Raw genomic sequence first — 19057 nt, 5'->3', positions numbered from 1 at the left:
ATACTTTCATACCTATGTTTTCTCGCAGATGAGAACTTTGATTTATTAGTGGAACTGTCCTTGGCCAAAAGTAGAACAGGGAGAGATGAGCTAAGTCTGACAAAGGGTGACCAAGAGTTGAAAGTTCCCAATCCAGTACAGCTATCACGCGAGACTAGAATTAAAAACAGAGGTTTTAGCACATCCGATCCATAACCACTGAAGTAAGGCAATATATACAAAAGCCCGATTGACATCAAATGCAAAGCTGTAGCCTCTTATAGTAATGAACACAGGATCTCATTTATCAGGTAACCAGTTAGTCCTACGTTCAAATCCATCCAGGTCTTCTTTGTTCCACTGCTGACCATCAGTTCACATGCATTCAACTTTCAACAGCCTTAAATCTCCCATGAAGAAGGAAAAAGCAGCTCCACTTCTCAACTGAAAGCAGCTATGGTAAAGAAGAATTTGGGAAAGCAACCCAAAGGGTGAAAATAAGTCAGGAAGGAGGTAAGACTTTGCTAAGATTGCACCACAGTCCAACCTTTTGGAAAACTATATGGACAGTCCTTCAAAAACTAGAAATTGAGCTTCCATATGACCCTGCAAAACCACTTCTGGAACTATATCCCGAGGGTGCAAAAAAGCACAGTAGAAATGATATCCGCACCTGGATGTCCATTGCAGCACTGTTCACAATAGCCAGAATCTGAAAACAACCTGAGTGCCCGAGAACAGACCACTGGTTAAAGAAACTTTGGTACATCTACACAATGGAATACTATGCAGCTGTTAGGAAAGATGAAGTCATGAAATTTGCTTCTAAGTGGATGGATGTGGAGAATATCATACCAAATGAAATGAGTCAGAAAGAGACAGACAGACATAGAATGACTACACTTATTTGTGGGATATAAAATGACATAATATGAGACTGACACCCAAGGACAGTAGACACAAGGGCCAGGAATATTGCCCCATAGTTGGAAGCCTGTCTCATGAGCTAGGGGAGGAGGCAGCTGGAATAGGAAGAAATCACTAAGACAATGATAGTTGGTGGAATTGTTCAGGATGGGAGATGTGTGCTGAAAGTAGATAAAGAACCAAATGTGATAGCCTCTCAATATCTGTATTGCAAACCATAATGTCCAAAAGTAGAGAGAGAGTCTGGGGGAAACTGTCTGCCATGGAGGCAGGGGGAGGGTTGGGAAGGCAGGGGGTATGCTGGGGACAGTGGTGATGGAGAATGTGCACTGGAGGGATGGGTGTTTGATCATTGTGTGACTGAAACTCAAACATAAAAGCTTGTAACTGTAGCTCACGATGATTCAATTAAAAAAAAGAAAAAAGCTTGCACCACAGCCTAGATGGAAAGACCCAGCAGAGATGTAGCCCAGACCCAGAACCTGGTTTCATAAATTTACCGTGTTACAAAAATATGGCCCACGATCAGAATCAAAGACTAATAAAGAGTTAAAACATATAGAGAAGATTCTGGAATCATAAAAAAAAAATCAAAGGTGCGGAAACTTTGTAACTGCGATATTACTGTGCATTTACCTATAGTCAAACATTTATGAACTCAACTTGATAATAAAAGAAGGGGATTTTTGAAACGACTGCACAGGCCTGTGAGATAGTGATAGCGTGATAGTCAGAGGTAATCATAAGAGGGCATAAGCTCTGAAGGAAGAAGAGCCAGCAGATTTGCAACTTCCCAGGGAAGACACAAAGAAATTGGATACACAGCCAGTAGAGAGGGCTGGGACAGAGTCAAGGGGGTTGAGGTCTGAGCACTGCAGTTCACCCATCCTGGTGAAAATGAGCAATGGTGCAGGGAAGACCACTGGGTGAGCACGGAGGGCCTGCGTTCACAGCCTGTGTGTTTTTTAAAATGCCAAGAGTATTTTTTAAATGCCGACACAATGAACAGGTTGAAAGCTCCCAGCTGCTATGCCTTTCCTAGCTATCAGATTAAAATATGCTGTGATTTTAGCAACCAAGTGGCGGTGGAGGGGGATTAAAAAGAAAAAGCTAGGGGCTGTTCCGACAGTGCAGTGGGGAGGGCATTTGCCTTGTGCACAACCGACCCAGGCTCAATCCCCGGCACCATACCTGGTCTCCCTGAGCACCACCAAGAGTGATCCCTGAGCACAGAGCCAGGAGTAAGCCCTGAGCACCACTAGGTGTGGCCCAAAAGTTAAAAAAAAGTTTTTAAATTAAAATTCTATTAAAGATACAAGTTGTTGGGGGGGCTAGGGGCGTGGGGGGGTTAGGGGTGTGGGAGGGCGGGGTGGAGCTATACTGGGATTCTTGGTGGTGGAATATGAGCACTGGTGAAGGGATGGGTATTCGAGCATTGTACAACTGAGATTTAAACCTGAAAACTTTGTAACTTTCCACATGGTGACTCAATAAAAAATTAAAAAAAAAAAGATACAAGTTGTGCTTTATCTTTTTCTAAGTAAATATATTAGCTTTTCAAGTTGGAATGGCAGTATGCACATTGAATTCCAGATTTTTTAAATTTGCCCTCCTAGCTGGGTAAGGCTTATATTTAAACACCTGTTATATTACCTGCACTTACCCATAGTCAAACATTTATGAACTCAACTCGATAATAAAAGAAGGGGATTTTTGAAACGACTGTTCAGGCCTGTGTGAACCAGTCAAGATAGTCAGATAAAATCTTAAGAGGGCATAAATTCTGAAGGAAGAGCCATCAGATTTCCTGCATTTCAGGGGGACACAAAGAAACAGGGAATATAGCCAGCTGAGAGGGTTGGGTCAGGACAAAGAGATTGGTTTCTGAGAACTTTTCTGGAAAACTGATTTCTCTTACACCTTGCTGTGCAAATGTTGGACGTCTGAAATATTCACTCATAAAGCTTCACTCTTCACATATAAAGAACTGGGGAAAAACTCAGACCGCCAAATTGAGCAATTTATGCTTTTGCATTCCCAAGCCGTGGGATAGTTATATATAGGCTAACCCACACATTTCCTCAGTGTTTTAGTCTTTTTAAGCCTTCCTATTCTCTTCCCTCCCTCTCTCCCTTCCTTCTTTCTTTCCTACCTTCCATCTTTTTTATTTTTGGGTCACACCTGGCTATTCTTAGGGTTTACCCCTGACTCGGCACTCATAGATCACCCCTGACGGGGCTCAGGGGACCATATGTAGTGCTAGGGATTGAACCTTGTTTGGCTACATGCAAGAAAGGTGCTTACCTGCCATACTATCTCTCCAGCCCCTATAGTGATTTTTTTTTCTTTATGGGTCACACCCGGAGATGCACAGGGGTTACTCCTGGCTCTGCACTCAGGAATTACTCCTGGTGGTGCTCAGGGGACCATGTGAGATGCTGGGAATTGAACCCAGGTCGACCGCGTGCAAGGCAAACGCCCTACCCGCTGTGCTCCAGCCCCTATAGTGATTTTTCTTAATTACTATGTTCTCTATTGATAGAAATAAAACGTGTTTCTATTTGGGTGTGGAGACAATAAAGTCTCAACCACTATGTATTACATATATGTTTATATGTAACATATATAACATAATATATAATATATGTAATATAATATATAATACATATACATATATATCTCTCTCAGAAGGCTCTCCATCCCTGAAAATCACACTTTGAGTTTTCGTATATCATAGAAAATGCTTCCTTTTGCCTTAGCTGAAGAACAGAGTTTGATAGTCTTAGGAAAGCAGAAGAAAAATAGGGGAAAATGAAGAGAACTGACATAAGGACCTGCCATGTTCTCCCTGTCAATGACTTCAGTTTGAATTCCTAGCGATCCCCCAATTTTTACACTGTCCCCCAATGTCAACGGCATGCGTGGGCCTGGGGGGGAGCTCAAGGGAACTGAACACATGCTTTACACAGAGGCGGTGAGTCCCTCCCCCACACCCCAGGCTCAGTCCCCTGCCCGAACACCGCCTGGCCCGGCCTCCTGCACTCTGGTTGGGAGGAAATCAAAGTACGTTTTTTTAAATATAATGAAATGGAAGCCACACAATGTGACTTCCTGGCTCGAGGCTGTGCTATCGCCAGGTGAGACCCACATGGGAAACCCCGCATGCACGGGACAGTGCTACCATCCTGGCACCTGTCGTGAGTCTGTGAGCTCAATCAACAGCTGAAAATACCAGGTCACAACAATGAGTTCGAGAATTTGCTTGAAGAGAGTAAAAATGAAGCATGAATACATGAGGCAGAAATAGTGTCACTGTATCACTGTCCATCACTGTCATCCCGTTGTTCATCGATTTGCTCGAGTGGGCACCAGTAACGTCTCCATTGTGAGCCTTGTTGTTACTGTTTTTGGCACATCGAATATGCCATGGGTAGCTTGCCAGGCCCTGCCATGCAGGCGAGATACTCTCCGTAGCTTGCCGGGCTCTCCATTATCAGTTCATTCAGAAACATGTAATTGGGTTGGGAAGGCAGCTCAGCAGTAGAACACATTTAATTTTTTACTTTTGGCTTTTTGGGTCATTCCCAGCAGTGCTCAGGGATTACTCCTGACTCTGCACTCAGGAATTACTCCTACAGTGCTTGAGGGAACATAAGGGATGTTGGGGATCGAATCTAGGTTGCCTGCGTGTGAAGCAAATGCCCTGCAGGCTGTACTATCACTCTGACCCTAGAACACATTTATTTTTTCTTTCTCTCTCTTTCTTTCTTTCTTTCTTTCTTTCTTTCTTTCTTTCTTTCTTTCTTTCTTTCTTTCTTTCTTTCTTTCTCTCTCTCTTTACTTCTCTCTTTCTCTCTTTCTCACTTCCTTCCTTCCTTTCTTCTTCCTTTCTTCCTTCCTCCCTTCCTCTCTTCCTTCCTTCCTTCCTTCCTTCCTTCCTTCCTTTCTTTCTTTCTTTCTTTCTTTCTTTCTTTCTTCCTTTCTTCTTTTCTTTCTTTCTTTCTTCCTTTCTTCCTTTCTTCCTTTCTTCCTTTCTTCCTTCCTTTCTTCCTTCCTTCCTTCCTTCCTTTCTTTCTTTCTTTCTTTCTTTCTTTCTTTCTTTCTTTCTTTCTTTCTTTCTTTCTTTCTTTCTTTCTTTCTTTCTTTCTTTCTTTCTTTCCTTCCGCTTTGGGGATCACATGGGCTGCAGCAATAGCACAGCGGGTTGGATGTTCGCCTTTCACAAGGCCGACCCGTGTTCGATTCCTCCGCCCCTCTCAGAGAGCCCAGCAAGCTACTGAGAGTATCACGCCCGCATGGCAGAGCCTGGCAAGCTACCTGTGGTGTATTGGATGTGCCAAAAACAGTAACAAGTAAGTCTCACAATCGAGAGATGTTACTGGTGCCTGCTCAAACAAATCGATGAGCAACGGGATGAGAGTGAGTGAGAGTGGGGATCACACGCAGCAGTTCTCAGGGTTGAATCCTGGTGCTCTAAACTCAGGGTTCACTCCAGGTGGGGCTCAGGGGTCCGTATGTGGTTCCAGGATGAAACCTTGGTGGGCTACAAGCAAGGCAAGCGCCCTACCCGCTGTCCTATCTCTCCAGTTCTAGAACACATTTCTATCACCTGCTCCATTAATGAATAAGAGGTACCTGCTCTAAAGGAAGTTTTAGTCTCCTAAATTCTCATGTATGATTATTTTACTATAGAGACACTCAAAGCAATGATCAGAACAACACATGAAAGCACATTGCCTGAGAAATATACTAAAAATATGCATTGTGTGTATCTGAATTGTCCTAATGTACAGACTTATTTTGCAATTTGTGGAATGCCATGATGAAAAAAGGAGCATCACTGGGGCTGGAGAGATAGCACAGCGGGGAGGGCATTTGCCTTGCACTCGGCCGACCCAGGTTCAAATCCCAGCATCCCATATGGTCCCTTGAGCGCCGCCAGGGATAATTCCTGAGTGCAGAGCCAGGAGTAACCCCTGTGCATCGCCGGGTGTGACCCAAAAAGCAAAAAAAAAAAAAGGAGCATCACTTCTAGTTTCCTATTTATTATTTGACAGTTCAAATGAGGCAGCAAAAGAACCAATAAAAACTATAACTGACAGTAAGTCCTAACACCCCATGCCAAGTAGAGAGATCGAAGGGCCGGAGGTACGTGCTCTGCGTTCTGCAGGCCGAGGTTCCATCCTGCGAGAGCTCACATCCCCGTGGAGAGTGACACCTGGGCACCACTGGGCTTCGCTCAGAATCCAAGTTAAATGTCCCAAATTCAGTGAATAAATTCTAATATTTATAGCTCTTAATGCCCCTGCGCACTGGGCATCTCTTTCTTTGACTGCTGCTATAAGATGAAGTATGGTATGATAGGCTGGTACATTTGGGCATATATTACTCTGTTATTACCTGAGGAGTTTTTATTTCCCTCTGAACTCTGAACCTATTCTTTCAGAGAACATAATAGGTAATAAATAAATACAACATGACTTGTACTCTGTCAAGTATTTTACTTCTATTAGAAATTAGCTTTAAGGGGCCGAAGTAGGTTGGGCATTTGCCTTGCACGTGGCCGACCCGGGTTCAATTCCCAGCATCCCATATGGTCCCCTGAGCACTGCCAGGAGTAATTCCTGAGTGCAGAGCCAGGAGTAACCCCTGAGTATCACCAAAAAGCAAAATAAAGAAACAAATAACTTCAAGGGCTGGAGAGATCGCTCAGGAGGTGTCTGCCTTACATGCAGCTGAGTTCAATCCCCGGCACTCCATATGGTCCTCCGGACTCCCTGGCCAGAGCAATCCCTAAGCCACACCCTGGAGTGCTCAGAGCTATTCCTGGCTCAGTGCTCTGGAGTGACCCCTGGCAGTGCTCAGTAAACCATACAAGGTGCCAAGGATCAAACCAGGATTGGCTGTACACCAGGCAAGACCTTGATTCTAGAACCATCTCTCTGGTCTCTTTGCTAAATATGTGTAATAGGTGAGAAAACATCATCAAAGAAATAGGATCGTGTGTGTGTGTGTGTGTGTGTGTGTGTGTGTGCGCGCGCGTGCGCGCGCATATGTGCATTCCAAATTCTTTTGCTTTTATTCTTAGTGCCAGGTATTAAACCCAGGGTCTCAGACATACGAGGCATCTTCTCTACCCAGGTCCATCCCTATGCCCCCAATTCTGTTAGCAGTCCAACTGGGTCATCCAGAATGAGGCACAGCACTCCAGGCAGAGAGCTGCAGCTCACAGACAAGCTGCAAAACGTCCTTCCATCTAGGCCGGGGTGGTAGTCTAGTGGGAAGGGCATTTGCCTTGCACACGGCCATCCCGGGTTCAATCCCCGGCATCCCATATGGTCCCCCGAGCACCACCAGGAGTAATTCCTGAGTGTAGAGCCAGGAGTGACCCCTGAGCATCGCTGGGTTTGACCCCAAAAGGAAATAAAAAGAAAACACAAGTCCTTTTGCCAGGTTCTGAGTGGGGAAGACAGTGGAGCACCGGATCAAGACTCTGTTCCTTCGGGACGATGGGGGTGGGGAATCAAGACTGAGAGATGTCTGCTCAGAACGGAGGCCTCAAGTCAGAACACCGCCATTGACTGCCCACATGCCCCCGATACCTCTTTCGGGTGGAACACTATGTTGTCTAGTTTGAAATCGCCATGAATCAAAGTCTCTTCGTTGTCATTATCTGGCAGGTTTTGCATCAGCCACTTGGAGAGCTGGTTCATGGCTGGAATGTCCTGATGAGCTGCCGCCTGGTACTGCTTTGTCCAGGTCGACACCTGGAGACAGAGGAGGAAGAGAAGTGCCATGCTGAGCGGGCATAGAAGATGCTGTGGGTCTCAAACCAAGACAAATTCAACTGTGATAAACTGCACTACAGGCCTGCGAGTGATGTTCATCTCAAACACTCAGGTCAACCTAAAAACTTAAGCATTGACATTTATCTTCCACCTAGATGCATTTTACATCATTAGTTTTATCAAGAATAAAAACTCGCCTAGGAAGTAATAAAGTGGATCCTGGTCTTTGTTCAGCAACTATTTCTGGAGAAGGGAAAAATGAATAAACAAATATGCACATAAATCAACAAACAGAGAAAAATCTCTGAGGGTTGGGGAGATAGTACAGCAGGTAAGTCTTACATGTGACCCACCTGGGTTCGATCCACAACACCCCAGACAGTCCCCTGAACCCCACAAGGAGTGATTCCTGGGCACAGAACCAGGAGTAAGTCTGCCAGGTATGGCCCCAAAACCATAAAAGGAAAAATAAAATCTCTGGATGGGCCATAAGAAACAAGTAATCCCTATCACAGGGACTGTGAAGAAGAGAAGAGGAATTTTCACTTTCCATTTTCATATGCTTTACTGTTAAGAGAATATTATTGACACATCACAAGCATGAGCATGAGCTTTTTGTTCTTAGAACTAAATGCAAACAAATCTGCCTGTTCTCAAAGTCCTCCATCTGTGGACACCATCTGACTGACAGGCACCCTCTCTCTCCCTCCTCCCAAGGCATCACCATCAATGAAGAGCAGTCGATGTCTTCATCTTTAGAACCAAACAGACCTGGGTCTCTTTAGTTTTTTTCTTTTTGGGTCACACCCAGCAATGTACAGGGGTTATTCCTGGCTCTGCACTCAGGAATTACTCCTGGTGGTGCTCAGGGGACCATATGGGATGCTGAAAATCAAACCCAGGTCGGTCGCATGCAAGGCAAATGCCCTACCCGCTGTGCTATCACTCCAGTCCCCTGGGGTTTCAATTTTACCTAAGCCCTTTATTGGTGTAGTGTTTAATACCGATAAGCCTCGTGACCTCATCTGCAAAATGGAGGTCAGACCACCTGTCTCGGGTTAATATGACAACTACAAAGGAGGTCTGTCCAACGTGGAGCACGCCAATGCACATTACTGCTTCCTTCCTCAGCATCCCCCAGATGACGCACTGAGGAAGGCCAACAGCCCTGTACCTTGCCGTTCCTTTGATCTGAAACGACTGCTGGCCCTTCCCTCTGCCTTCCATCCTTCCTTAAAGACACAGTGTGAGACCCCTCTCTCCAGGAAGCAGCCCCCTGGGCAAGGCGGGCCACTCTGCGCACTTTGCACCCTCTGGACAGAACAGCTCTTGTGAAGAATTTCCCTTCGCTACTTGATCACGTGCTCTCTCATCCATTTTTCAACTTTCGTGTTACTTGAGATTCGTAAGTACGACCACGTGTTACCTATGGAGAACTTACACCTATTTCCTTGAGCTCTTCTGTGGCTGGGCTCAAACACACAGCAATGCTTAATAAGCATCTGCCAACCTCGTTTAAAACAGGGAAGCTTTCGTCAAAAATGCATTGGCGGGGGCTGGGATGATAGCACAGCGGGTAGGGCGTTTGCCTTGCATGCGGCCGACCCGGGTTCGATTCCCAGCATCCCATATAGTCCCCTGAGCACCGCCAGGAGTAATTCCTGAGTACAGAGCCAGGAATAACCCCTGTGCATCGCCAGGTGTGACCCAAAAAGCAAAAAAAAAAAATGCATTGGCAAGATCAGTGGAAGCAGAAACAACTCTTGAGTGTACGTTTGTGTCTATGCCATTTGCTACAGTAAGACTTGATCTAAAAGAATCAAATGGCATCATAAATACAAGTAAGTCTTGGAAGGCTGATAACAAAAGCCAGAGCTCTGTTTCAGAAATGGGTATAGTGATAGGTTTTCTTCAGACTAATAACATCTGTCATTGCCAAGAGCCGGAGGAGGGAAGCTCTTTGTGGAGCTGAGTTACCTGTCGCTTGCAGTAGCCAGAGCCTCGCCCGTAGCCCTGCAGCCCGAGGGACTGTATGTCCAGGGAATGCAGCCGTGCCAGGGTTTCTATCATGGCCACGTATATGGCCGTGCGCTCTGCCGGGCTCACACCGGGAATTGTGAAGTCACGGAAGATGCGACCCTATGGACACAAATACAGTAGTTGATTTAAAACCAGATACATCCTACGTACAATTCTTTGCTGGGTCATCACCCCTCTGTGCCTACCAACACGATATGGATAACAGATCCAAACCCAATTCTTTGGAGAATAGGCTAGAAAAACCCTCCTCTGTGAAATATAGTTCATACCCAAGGAGATAAGCTGAAGGGAGGAGACAAGGGCATGATGGGACCAAAAAAATTAAATTAGAGCAATGGTTAAGGACAAAAACATAAAATACTCTCAAGACAGAGTTCAGAGAAAAAAAAAATTTTTTTAACCATTTTCAATATATTGGTTTTTTTTTCTCCTTTTGTAAATTGAATCACTGTGAGATACACAGTTACAAAGCTGTTCATGATAGAGTGTTAGTCATACAACGTTCCAACACCCATCCCTCCACTTGTGCCCATTTCCCGCCACCACTGTTCTCTCCTGCCCTCCCCCGCCCCCGCAATGGCTGGCCCCTACAGCAGACACTTTTCTTGTCTCCCCCTCACCGCCCTCTTTTTTCCTCTTTCCTTTTCTTCCACTTGATGATGTGGTTGCCCTTAATGGCTTGATGTTTTATTGGAATAGCTTTTCCTCCTACCCTCTAGAGGTAATGGGTACCATGTCATATAGCTCTTTACTGACACCTAGCGGAAGACCAGATGAGAATCCAATCCTGCTTCCCACACTGAGCTCCACTTGAAAAGAAAATGTAAGCCATCACAAAGCAAATTATCTAATGAATAGCAAACGTTAACTAATGAACCACCACTTAATGAAACATGATTTTCTCATTAAACTTTGTTTTTAATGGGTCTCAAAGTTCTGTGACAGAGTTTTGGTCAAGTTGTTCCCATTAAAACGTACGATTTTAAAAACTAGTAACTTAAACTGCCACACACACAATAAAACAAATGGTCCACAAAACAGTTTCCTTTCCTTCGGAAGGTTTTACGATGCATTGTTATCATTAACCAGTCTTTTACCATTAAACTTAAACGGCCAAAGGAGACAAGCAGTTCTGAGACCGTTCTTCCACCACTGATTAAGACTGGGATGGCAGGTACTGGGGGTCATATTCATTTAGCCTTCTGAGCCTGCCGGGCAGAGTTGGTAACCTTGCCAGTTCCAGCTGCCTTCTTGTCCACTGCTTTGATGACACCCCCAGCAACAGTCTGCCTCAATCACAAACAGCAAAATGACCCAGAGGTCAGTAATCAGAGAAGCTCTCAACACACACGGGACTGAGAGGCACCATATCAACGATGGCAGCTTCCCCCGATTTTCAGAAGTTGGGGCCATCTTCCAGCTTTTTCCCAGAACGACGGTCAATCTTCTCTTTCAGCGCAGCAAACATGCAAGCAATGTGGCCCGTGTGGCAATCCAGAGCAGGTGTATAACCAGCGCTGATCTGACCGGGATGGCTCAGGACAATCACCTGAGCTGTGAATTCTGCAGCTTCCGCTGGAGGATCATTTTTGCTGTCACCAGCCACACTGCCACAATGAACATCTTTTTTTTTTTGCTTTGCTTTTTGGGTCACATCCAGCGATGCTCAGGGGTTACTCCTGGCTCATGCACTCAGGAGTTACTCCTGGCGATGCTCAGGGGACCATATGGGACACTGGGACTCGAACCCGGTCAGCCGCATGTAAGGCAAACGTCCTACCCACTGTGCTATCACTCCATCCCCCATCTTGTTGTTTTCTGAATTTTTACTATTTTATTTTGTTTTCCCATATAGTTCCTTAGATTGTAAAGAGTAGCCAAAATTGAAAATATTGAATTATTTTCTAATAAAAGAATGCTTTTCTTTTTTTTAAAATTGAATCACTGTGAGAATAGTTACAAAGCGTTCATTTTTAAGTCTCAGTCATACAATGATCAAACACCCATCCCTTCACTAGAGCACATTTTCCACCACCAAGAACCCCAATTTACCCCCCACCTCACCCCTCACCCTGCCTGTGTGGCAGATGATTTCCACTTTTTTCTCTCTCTGATTACGTTCAATTTTTCGACAGAAGACCCATCATTATTATTTGGAATTTCCCCACAACAATCAGACCTGCCGAAAAGGCATCATTAGATTATTTGTTTTCTGTTGCTTATAATGAAGAGCATATGATTTTGGATTTCTGGTATTTTAGTAATTAAGTCCAGAGGGATTTCTGCCAAAAGATGCTGGGTTCTGAGATTGGTTTGTGTACCTCTGGGATCATGGTCATTCAGGAGCCGACGGAGCCATTCGTGGGTGGCAACTCAGAGTCTCGTCAGGGCGGGGAGAGGGGCCGGTTTCACCCCCCCCCCATCCCAAGTGGCCCTGACTTCTCATCACTGCAAGCTCATACCTCTCTGTCCAATAGGCTCTGAAAGATGGCGGTCACCATGCTGCCGACGAGGGGAAAAGGTAGAAGGGAAAACACCCTTTCCCACCCGGGGTGGCACGGGGCACTAGCTTAATTCACAGTCCAGGAGCATTTCTGCCAAAAGCCGCTGGGTTCCGAGATTGGTTTGTGTGCCTCTGGAATCATGGCCGTTCAGGAGCCAGCAGAGCCATTTGTGAGCAGCAACTCGGGGGTCTCGTCAGGGCTGGGAGAGGGCCGGTTCCACCCCCCATCCCGAGAGGCCCTGGGCATCTCATGACGAACGTCTTTAACAGACATATTCTTGAAGTTGAAGCCCACATTGTCCCCAGGAAGAGCTTCCTAAGAGCTTCAAGGTGCATTTGGCTTGCGTTTAGCTGTGGTTTTCACGACACCTGTGTTCTGTGGCAAACCCGTTGCGCAAAAGCTAATACATGATTTTCTAACTCATATCCCAGACTTAACTTCAGTTGTAACATTGACCGGAGCGAATGTGACCACCATGCCAGGTTTGAGAACACCAGTCTCAACTCGGCCCACAGGGACAGTACCAATACCTCCAATCTTGCAAACATCCTGGAGGGGCAGACACAGGAGTTTGTTGGACGAGTGGGAGGCAGGGTGTAATCCAGAGCTTCAAGCAGTGTGGTTCCACTGGCACTGCCATCTTTACGGGTGACTTTCCAACCCTTGAACCAGGGCATATTAGCACTTGGCTCCAGCATGTTGTCACCGTTCCAACCAGAAATTGGCACAAACGCTACTGTGTCAGGGTTGTAGCCAATTTTCTTTCTTTTTTTTTTTTTTTTTGCCTTTTGGGTCACACCTGGCAATGCACAGAGGTTACTCCTGGCTCACGCACTCAGGAATCACTCCTGGTGGTGCTCAGGGGACCATATGGGATGCTGGGAATTGAACCCCGGTCGACCGCGTGCAAGGCAAACGCCCTACCCGCTGTGCTATCGCTTTAGCCCCTGTAGCCAATTTTCTTAATGTAGGTGCTGACTTCCTTAACAATTCCCTCGTACCTCTTCTGGCTGTAGGGTGGCTCAGTGGAATCCATTTTGTTAACACCAACAATGAGCTGTTTCACACCCAGTGTGTAAGCCAGAAGGGCATGTGCTCGAGGGTCTGCCCGTTCTTGGAGATACCAGCCTCAAATTCACCCACACCAGCAGCAATAATCAGGAGAGCGCAGTCAGCCTGAAAAGTGCCTGTAATCATGTTCTCGATAAAATCTCTGTGTCCTGGAGCATCAATGATGGTCACGTAGTACTTGCTGGTCTCGAACATCCACAGGGAGATATCAATGGTGATACCACGCTCACGGTCAGCTTTCAGTTTATCCAAGACCCAGGCGGACTTGAAGGAGCCCTTTCCCATCTCAGCGGCCTCCTTCTCAAATTTCTCGATCGCTCTCTGTCGATGGCGCCACATTTGTAGATCAGGCGGCCAGTGGTGGTGGACTTGCCTGAGTCTACGTGTCTGATGGCGACGATGTTGATGTGAGCCTTTTCCTTTCCCATTTTGGCTTGTGTTTAGCTGCGGTTTTCACGACACCTATGTTCTGGCGGCAAACCCGTTGTGCAAAAGCTAATACATGATTTTCTAATTCAATAGAAAGGCATCGGCAGAGCAGCATGAAATGTAAGCTTACCTGCACATGTTCCATCACATAAAATTCTGTTCCAATGACTGACTCATCGTTGCAGTACAACAAAGGCTTGGGAACAGGAAATCCAACAGCGAACAGAGCTTTCTGGACTTGAAACTCCCTATCAACCTAAACAGAACAACGGCTCATTAAAAATCAGAAATAGAGGGTCCGGAGTGATAATACAGCTGGTAGGGCACTTGCCTGCCACATGGTTGACCTGCATTTGATCCTGGCACCCCCATGTGGTCCCCCAAGCCTGCCAGGAGTCATCCCTAAGTGCAGAGTCAGGAGTGAGCACAGTTGGGTGTGGCCACTCTCTCCCGCCTCAAAAAAAAAAAAACACTGAGAAACATAGAAATCTAATTATTTGTGGGTTAATATTCAGGTGGTCAGAAATCCAATTTCTTAAGTTTAATTAAATAATAATTTAATTATTTAAATTATTATTATAGACTACAATAGTGTTTGAGTTTGATTAATGGGACTACAATAGTGTTTAAGGCACTGAGGTACAAAGATGCTCTACATCACCATCATGGAAATGCTTATGACCCTCCACCCTTGTCACCACGCCACCTCTGGTCCATTCTTCCTTCTCAGTTCCTGTTTCTCTCTGCCCCCTATCACCCCCGCCCCCCCGCCATTCTTTGTTGATTACAACATTCTAGTTTTGGTGCATACCTCACTCCACCACCACTAATATGCCTCAGCCCTCCACCTGTATCCCTCTGATCCGCCTATGGTGGATCCCAGTTGAGAATATTCAACCTGGTCCTCTCAGTGCCTGGGGTTTATCATCAATGGATACTGTCCATGATTTGTTTATCATCAATGGATACTGTCCATGATTTGTTTATCATCAATGGATACTGTCCATGATTTGTTTATCATCAATGGATACTGTCCCTTGATTTGTCTCTCTTCACACCAGAGTGGGCGAGATCATCCAGAACTTTCCTGAATTTCCTGGGTTCTACCAGCCTCTGGCCTATTTTGGCTCAATATCAAACCCTCCAACTCGACTCGATCCATTTTAAGACAATATCCACAAAGAACTCATAGGATTAAAAACTTCCTTAAGAGCAATTATGCGCAATTATGACAACAATGAATAAGGCCACACTGAGCATGATGATTGTCGTGAAGCTGAAAGAATAGCGCAGTTGGGCCACAGCCAAGGCAGACACAGCCCACAGAGCTGGAGAAAGGAGTGTCAACAGCCCTGGCCCTGAGAACTGGGGCAAAGACAGCCGGAAACCTACTTCTCCAGTACAGCCCAGGAGAAAGCGCAGGGACTGGAAATGAAAAAAAAAAAATCTCCAGAGCCAGGCCCCTGAGAGCCTTCTGTTCCACTCTGGTGTTTTCTGGAAGGATGACAGCAAGCTGAGAGGCCAACAGAGCTGCTGGTGGGGATGAATCTCTGGGTATTAGCGAGGCAATCCCTTCAGCCGGGCCATGGCGGGGCTGGATCTGTTGCTCATCTTATTTATTTATTTATTTATTTATTTATTTATTTATTTATTTATTTATTTTTAAGAATATGGAGATGAGTTGCTTTAATTTCGGTGGACTAATATGAGACCAAGAAAGTTCGAATCTGCCTTTTGTTTTGCAGGGTTAGGAAGTTCATCCCTCAGTGGCCCTCCCCCAGAAGACTGGGCTAGAAGAACCAGACCGCACTGATAGACAGCATACGAACAGCGCTGTGCATGCACCCCAGGACTTGCCTTCTTCTTGTCTCTGAAAGTCCAAAGATTACCTCTGTGTTCTGAAACAGGATTTTTAATGATCTCTTATAATGCTGACTCAAGTCTCATCTTTAGAGAACATTGTACGATAATGTTTCAAATATTTATTTTGTCGGCAAAAGATCAGGGTCACAGCAAATGAAATAATTTGATGAGTGGATATGGTTATGCTTTTTTTTGGTATGATTTTTTTGGGGGGTGACACAACCAGCAGTCTTAGGGGTTATTCCTGGCCCTGCACTCAGGAATCACTCCCAGCAGTGCTCAGGGAACCATAGGGGGTGCCAGAGATACAACTTGGGTCAGCTGCGTGCAAGGCAAGTGCTCTTCCCACTGTACAGGCCCAGGATATACTTTTTAAAACAATTTATACAACCAAATTATAAAACATCTATAAATGAGTACCACCAGGCAGAATCATTGGGTGACTGTATTGCTTGTCAACTGAATAGGAAGGGATAAAATCCAGGAGCTATGGATTACTATTAATAAACCTCAAGGCTATTAATAGCCTGAAGACCTGTAGGCTGTATCCTTTTCAAAAAGGGATACAATTCAAGTGAATTTGTTTGTTTGTTTGTTTGTTTGTTTGTTTGTGGGACTCACCCAGCTGTGCTCAGGGCTTCATCATTCCTCTGTGCTCTGGGGTCAGTCCTGGCAGTGCTCAGGGCATCTTAAGTGGTGCCAGAATTGAACCTCGTGTGGCCGCATGCAAGGCAAGTGCCTTACCTGCTATACTATATCTCTAACCCCACACATTTGAACTTTGATCTAAGAAATGTTAATCTAAGAAATACAATGCATTTCTATGACTTAATAACCATGAGATGGCTTGAAAGCCATTCAGATGGCTTGTGCATATATGAAAACACACGCATTTGTCGACCAAGAATCCACCACTGAGTTTATACACTGTACCTTATGTGCCTTAGGAAGCAGAGAACCAGGAGGTTTTTTCCGGAGTACATATGCCTGCGAGCCCTTCTGGAGATAAAAGGTGGGATTGGATTGTCCTGATCTGGAGAGTAGAGAAAAGGCCAATTACAAAGAAAGGTTTTTCTCCTCCGAGTTCTACCTAAATGGTAGAAGAAGCGCAAAGTGAAAACCAATCCATTTTAGCACTGGAAAGTCAACAGGGGTGCAACCGAGAGGTCAGAACCTGTTTGGGGGTGGGGGGTGGTATAAAGCAGACGGGAAAACAGCAGTAGCTGGGTCTAGAACCCACACAGGTAGCAGAGGGGACCCGCCCTCCTGCTGGCCCACCATGAGATGTATCAGAAGTTCCTAGAACCGTGCCAAGATCTAAGTAGAGAAAGTCCGGAAGCAGAGACTGTAGGTGACCAGTCGGAAAGTTAAGGACATTGGATGGGGCTGGAGGGTTAATGCCTGGCCTGGCATGTGCAAGGCAGGTTTAAGTTTCTTTGCTACTCTCACGGGCACCATTTCTTCTGCTGCTTTTGAGTTATGTTTTTAAATGTTTCCATGCTAATTGAAGATCTTGATTAGGAAATATATTCTAATAGAAAAAGTAGGCTGTGTGGAAAGGACGACTTGAAGTTTCTTATTCTACTTCTGTACCTGGGCTGGAGCGATAGCATAGTTGGTAGGGTGCTTGCCTTGCACGCAGCTGACCCGAGTTCGATTCCTCCGCCCCACTCAGAGAGCCCGGCAAGCTACCCAAGGCGTATTCAATATGCCAAAAACCAGTAACAACAAATCTCACAATGGAGATGTTACTGGTGCCCGCTCGAGCAAATCGATGAGCAACGGAATGACAGTGACAGTGACTTCTGTTCCCACCCCCACACCTTGAGTTCCCTACACCCTATCATAACAACCACTTTTTTTTTTTTGCAGTTCCCTCCTGAGAAAACATACACATAAGCACACCTATTCTAGCACCTGCAAGTTGGCATATTGAACAGACTAGTGGTTCTTAATTGCTGGTCCTTAGCCCAGTTCAAGTGCTGCCAGTTTGTGAAAAAGTTATTGCCACTTAAGACATGGAAGGCCTGGATAGAATTTTCATTTTATATTACTAGAGTTAGCAACATGCCCAGGGAGTGGCTCCATGGCAAAAAAAAAATTTTTTTTTTTGCATCTGTCTTGCAAATGCTGAAAGGATACGAGTTCAGTTCCCTGGGCTTTCATATGTGCAGAATATGAGCCTGGCAGGTCTGTGATTTGGGATACCTCGAGCCACATTCCTGAGTACCACCAGGAGTGATTCCTGAGTGTAGAGCCAGGAGTGAGTGACCCCTGAGCATTGCAGGATGTGATCCAAAAACTTCAATTAAAAAAAAAGGATCCTAAAAGAGTTGGATTAGGACACGTGCATCTGTCTTTGGAGAGAGAAGTCCCACAGCTATCACCAAGGCTAGTGGAATGACCTAAACACAGTTCCCCACAATGAACATACTGAGAAGTCAGGTCCCAGAACAGACGGGCAGGGGAGGGGTGTCCAAGATGCATCCCAATGCTCTGGGGAACTCAGTCACTGAGTCCAATGTGAGATCCCACCCATTGCCCCAGCAAAGGAAAAGGAAGGGGCATTCACAAAAAGGAAGCTCAGTGTCAAAAGCGTTGGACCCCATCAGACTCGGAGACTTCCTGCACAGACCTCTCAGCTCAGATGCAGAGGCCAAATCCATGCTGTTCTCTCCATAAATAATGTTTCCTGGAGATGCAGCTGGCAGGCCACCTACCCTGGGTTTCCAGAAGGAGAGAATTAACAAGAGCACTTAGTATGTCCATATAAAAGGAGAAAAGATTTGGGGGGGGTCTGGAACTGCTCAAGGATGATGCCCAGGTGCATGCTCAGGGGACCATGCAGTGGTGCCAGAGATCAAGCTGGGGTTAGCCACATGCAAGGCTAACTCCTGTCTTATGGCTTAACTCCTGTCTTATGGCTCCAGCTCCAAGAAAAGATATTTTTAACCTGTTTTTCACAATATGGTAGACAAATCTCAGAGCCAGAACATCATCCCATTGTGTGGGGGGGGGTGGGGGGAGTCAACATGCAAGTTTCAGATACGTAAAATTACCTATAGGTAGAGGGCCAGGGAGGGTGTTTGCTTGCACCAGCGACCCAGGCTTGATTCCCAGGCACCCCCATATGGTCCCCTGAGCCTCACCAGGAGAGATCCCTGAGCACAGAGCCAGAAGTAAACCCTGAACACTGCCTGGTGTGCCCCCAAATAAACAAGTAAAAAATAAGAAATTCTTACAGGATTGTTTCAACGGCCAGAAATGGAAAAAGAACAGAAGAAAGTCTCAAATGGTCACAGCTAGATAGATACACTTCTACCCCGCCCCCTTCCATCCAGAGACAAGTTTGGAAATACTCAGGATTGCTACTGTTTGCTGGGAACCTTTTGTCCCTGGCATTGAAAGCACCAGTGGAGTTATGTTCTGATTCAGTGTGATCAAGTTCATCCTGAA

The 19057-nt window shown here is 45.6% G+C and overlaps 1 protein-coding gene and 1 pseudogene across 1 annotated transcript in view; both read right to left on the bottom strand.

Annotated features, from left to right (window-relative positions):
- The window catches only part of ACAD11 (acyl-CoA dehydrogenase family member 11), an 84927-nt gene that overhangs the window by 61664 nt on the left and 4206 nt on the right, over positions 1–19057 (bottom strand). Inside the window, 5 exon segments of the mRNA XM_055137155.1 lie at positions 13–154; positions 7509–7673; positions 9672–9833; positions 13869–13994; positions 16535–16634. Coding sequence (XP_054993130.1) covers positions 13–154; positions 7509–7673; positions 9672–9833; positions 13869–13994; positions 16535–16634 — 695 coding nt within the window.
- Positions 10925–13737, bottom strand: LOC105942768 (elongation factor 1-alpha 1-like; annotated as a pseudogene).

Source organism: Sorex araneus, chromosome 4, assembly GCF_027595985.1.
Source record: "Sorex araneus isolate mSorAra2 chromosome 4, mSorAra2.pri, whole genome shotgun sequence".
In the NCBI taxonomy this organism is placed as follows: domain Eukaryota; kingdom Metazoa; phylum Chordata; class Mammalia; order Eulipotyphla; family Soricidae; genus Sorex; species Sorex araneus.
Note: the sequence above shows the minus strand (reverse complement) of the source record. Positions and strands in the feature narration are given on the sequence as shown.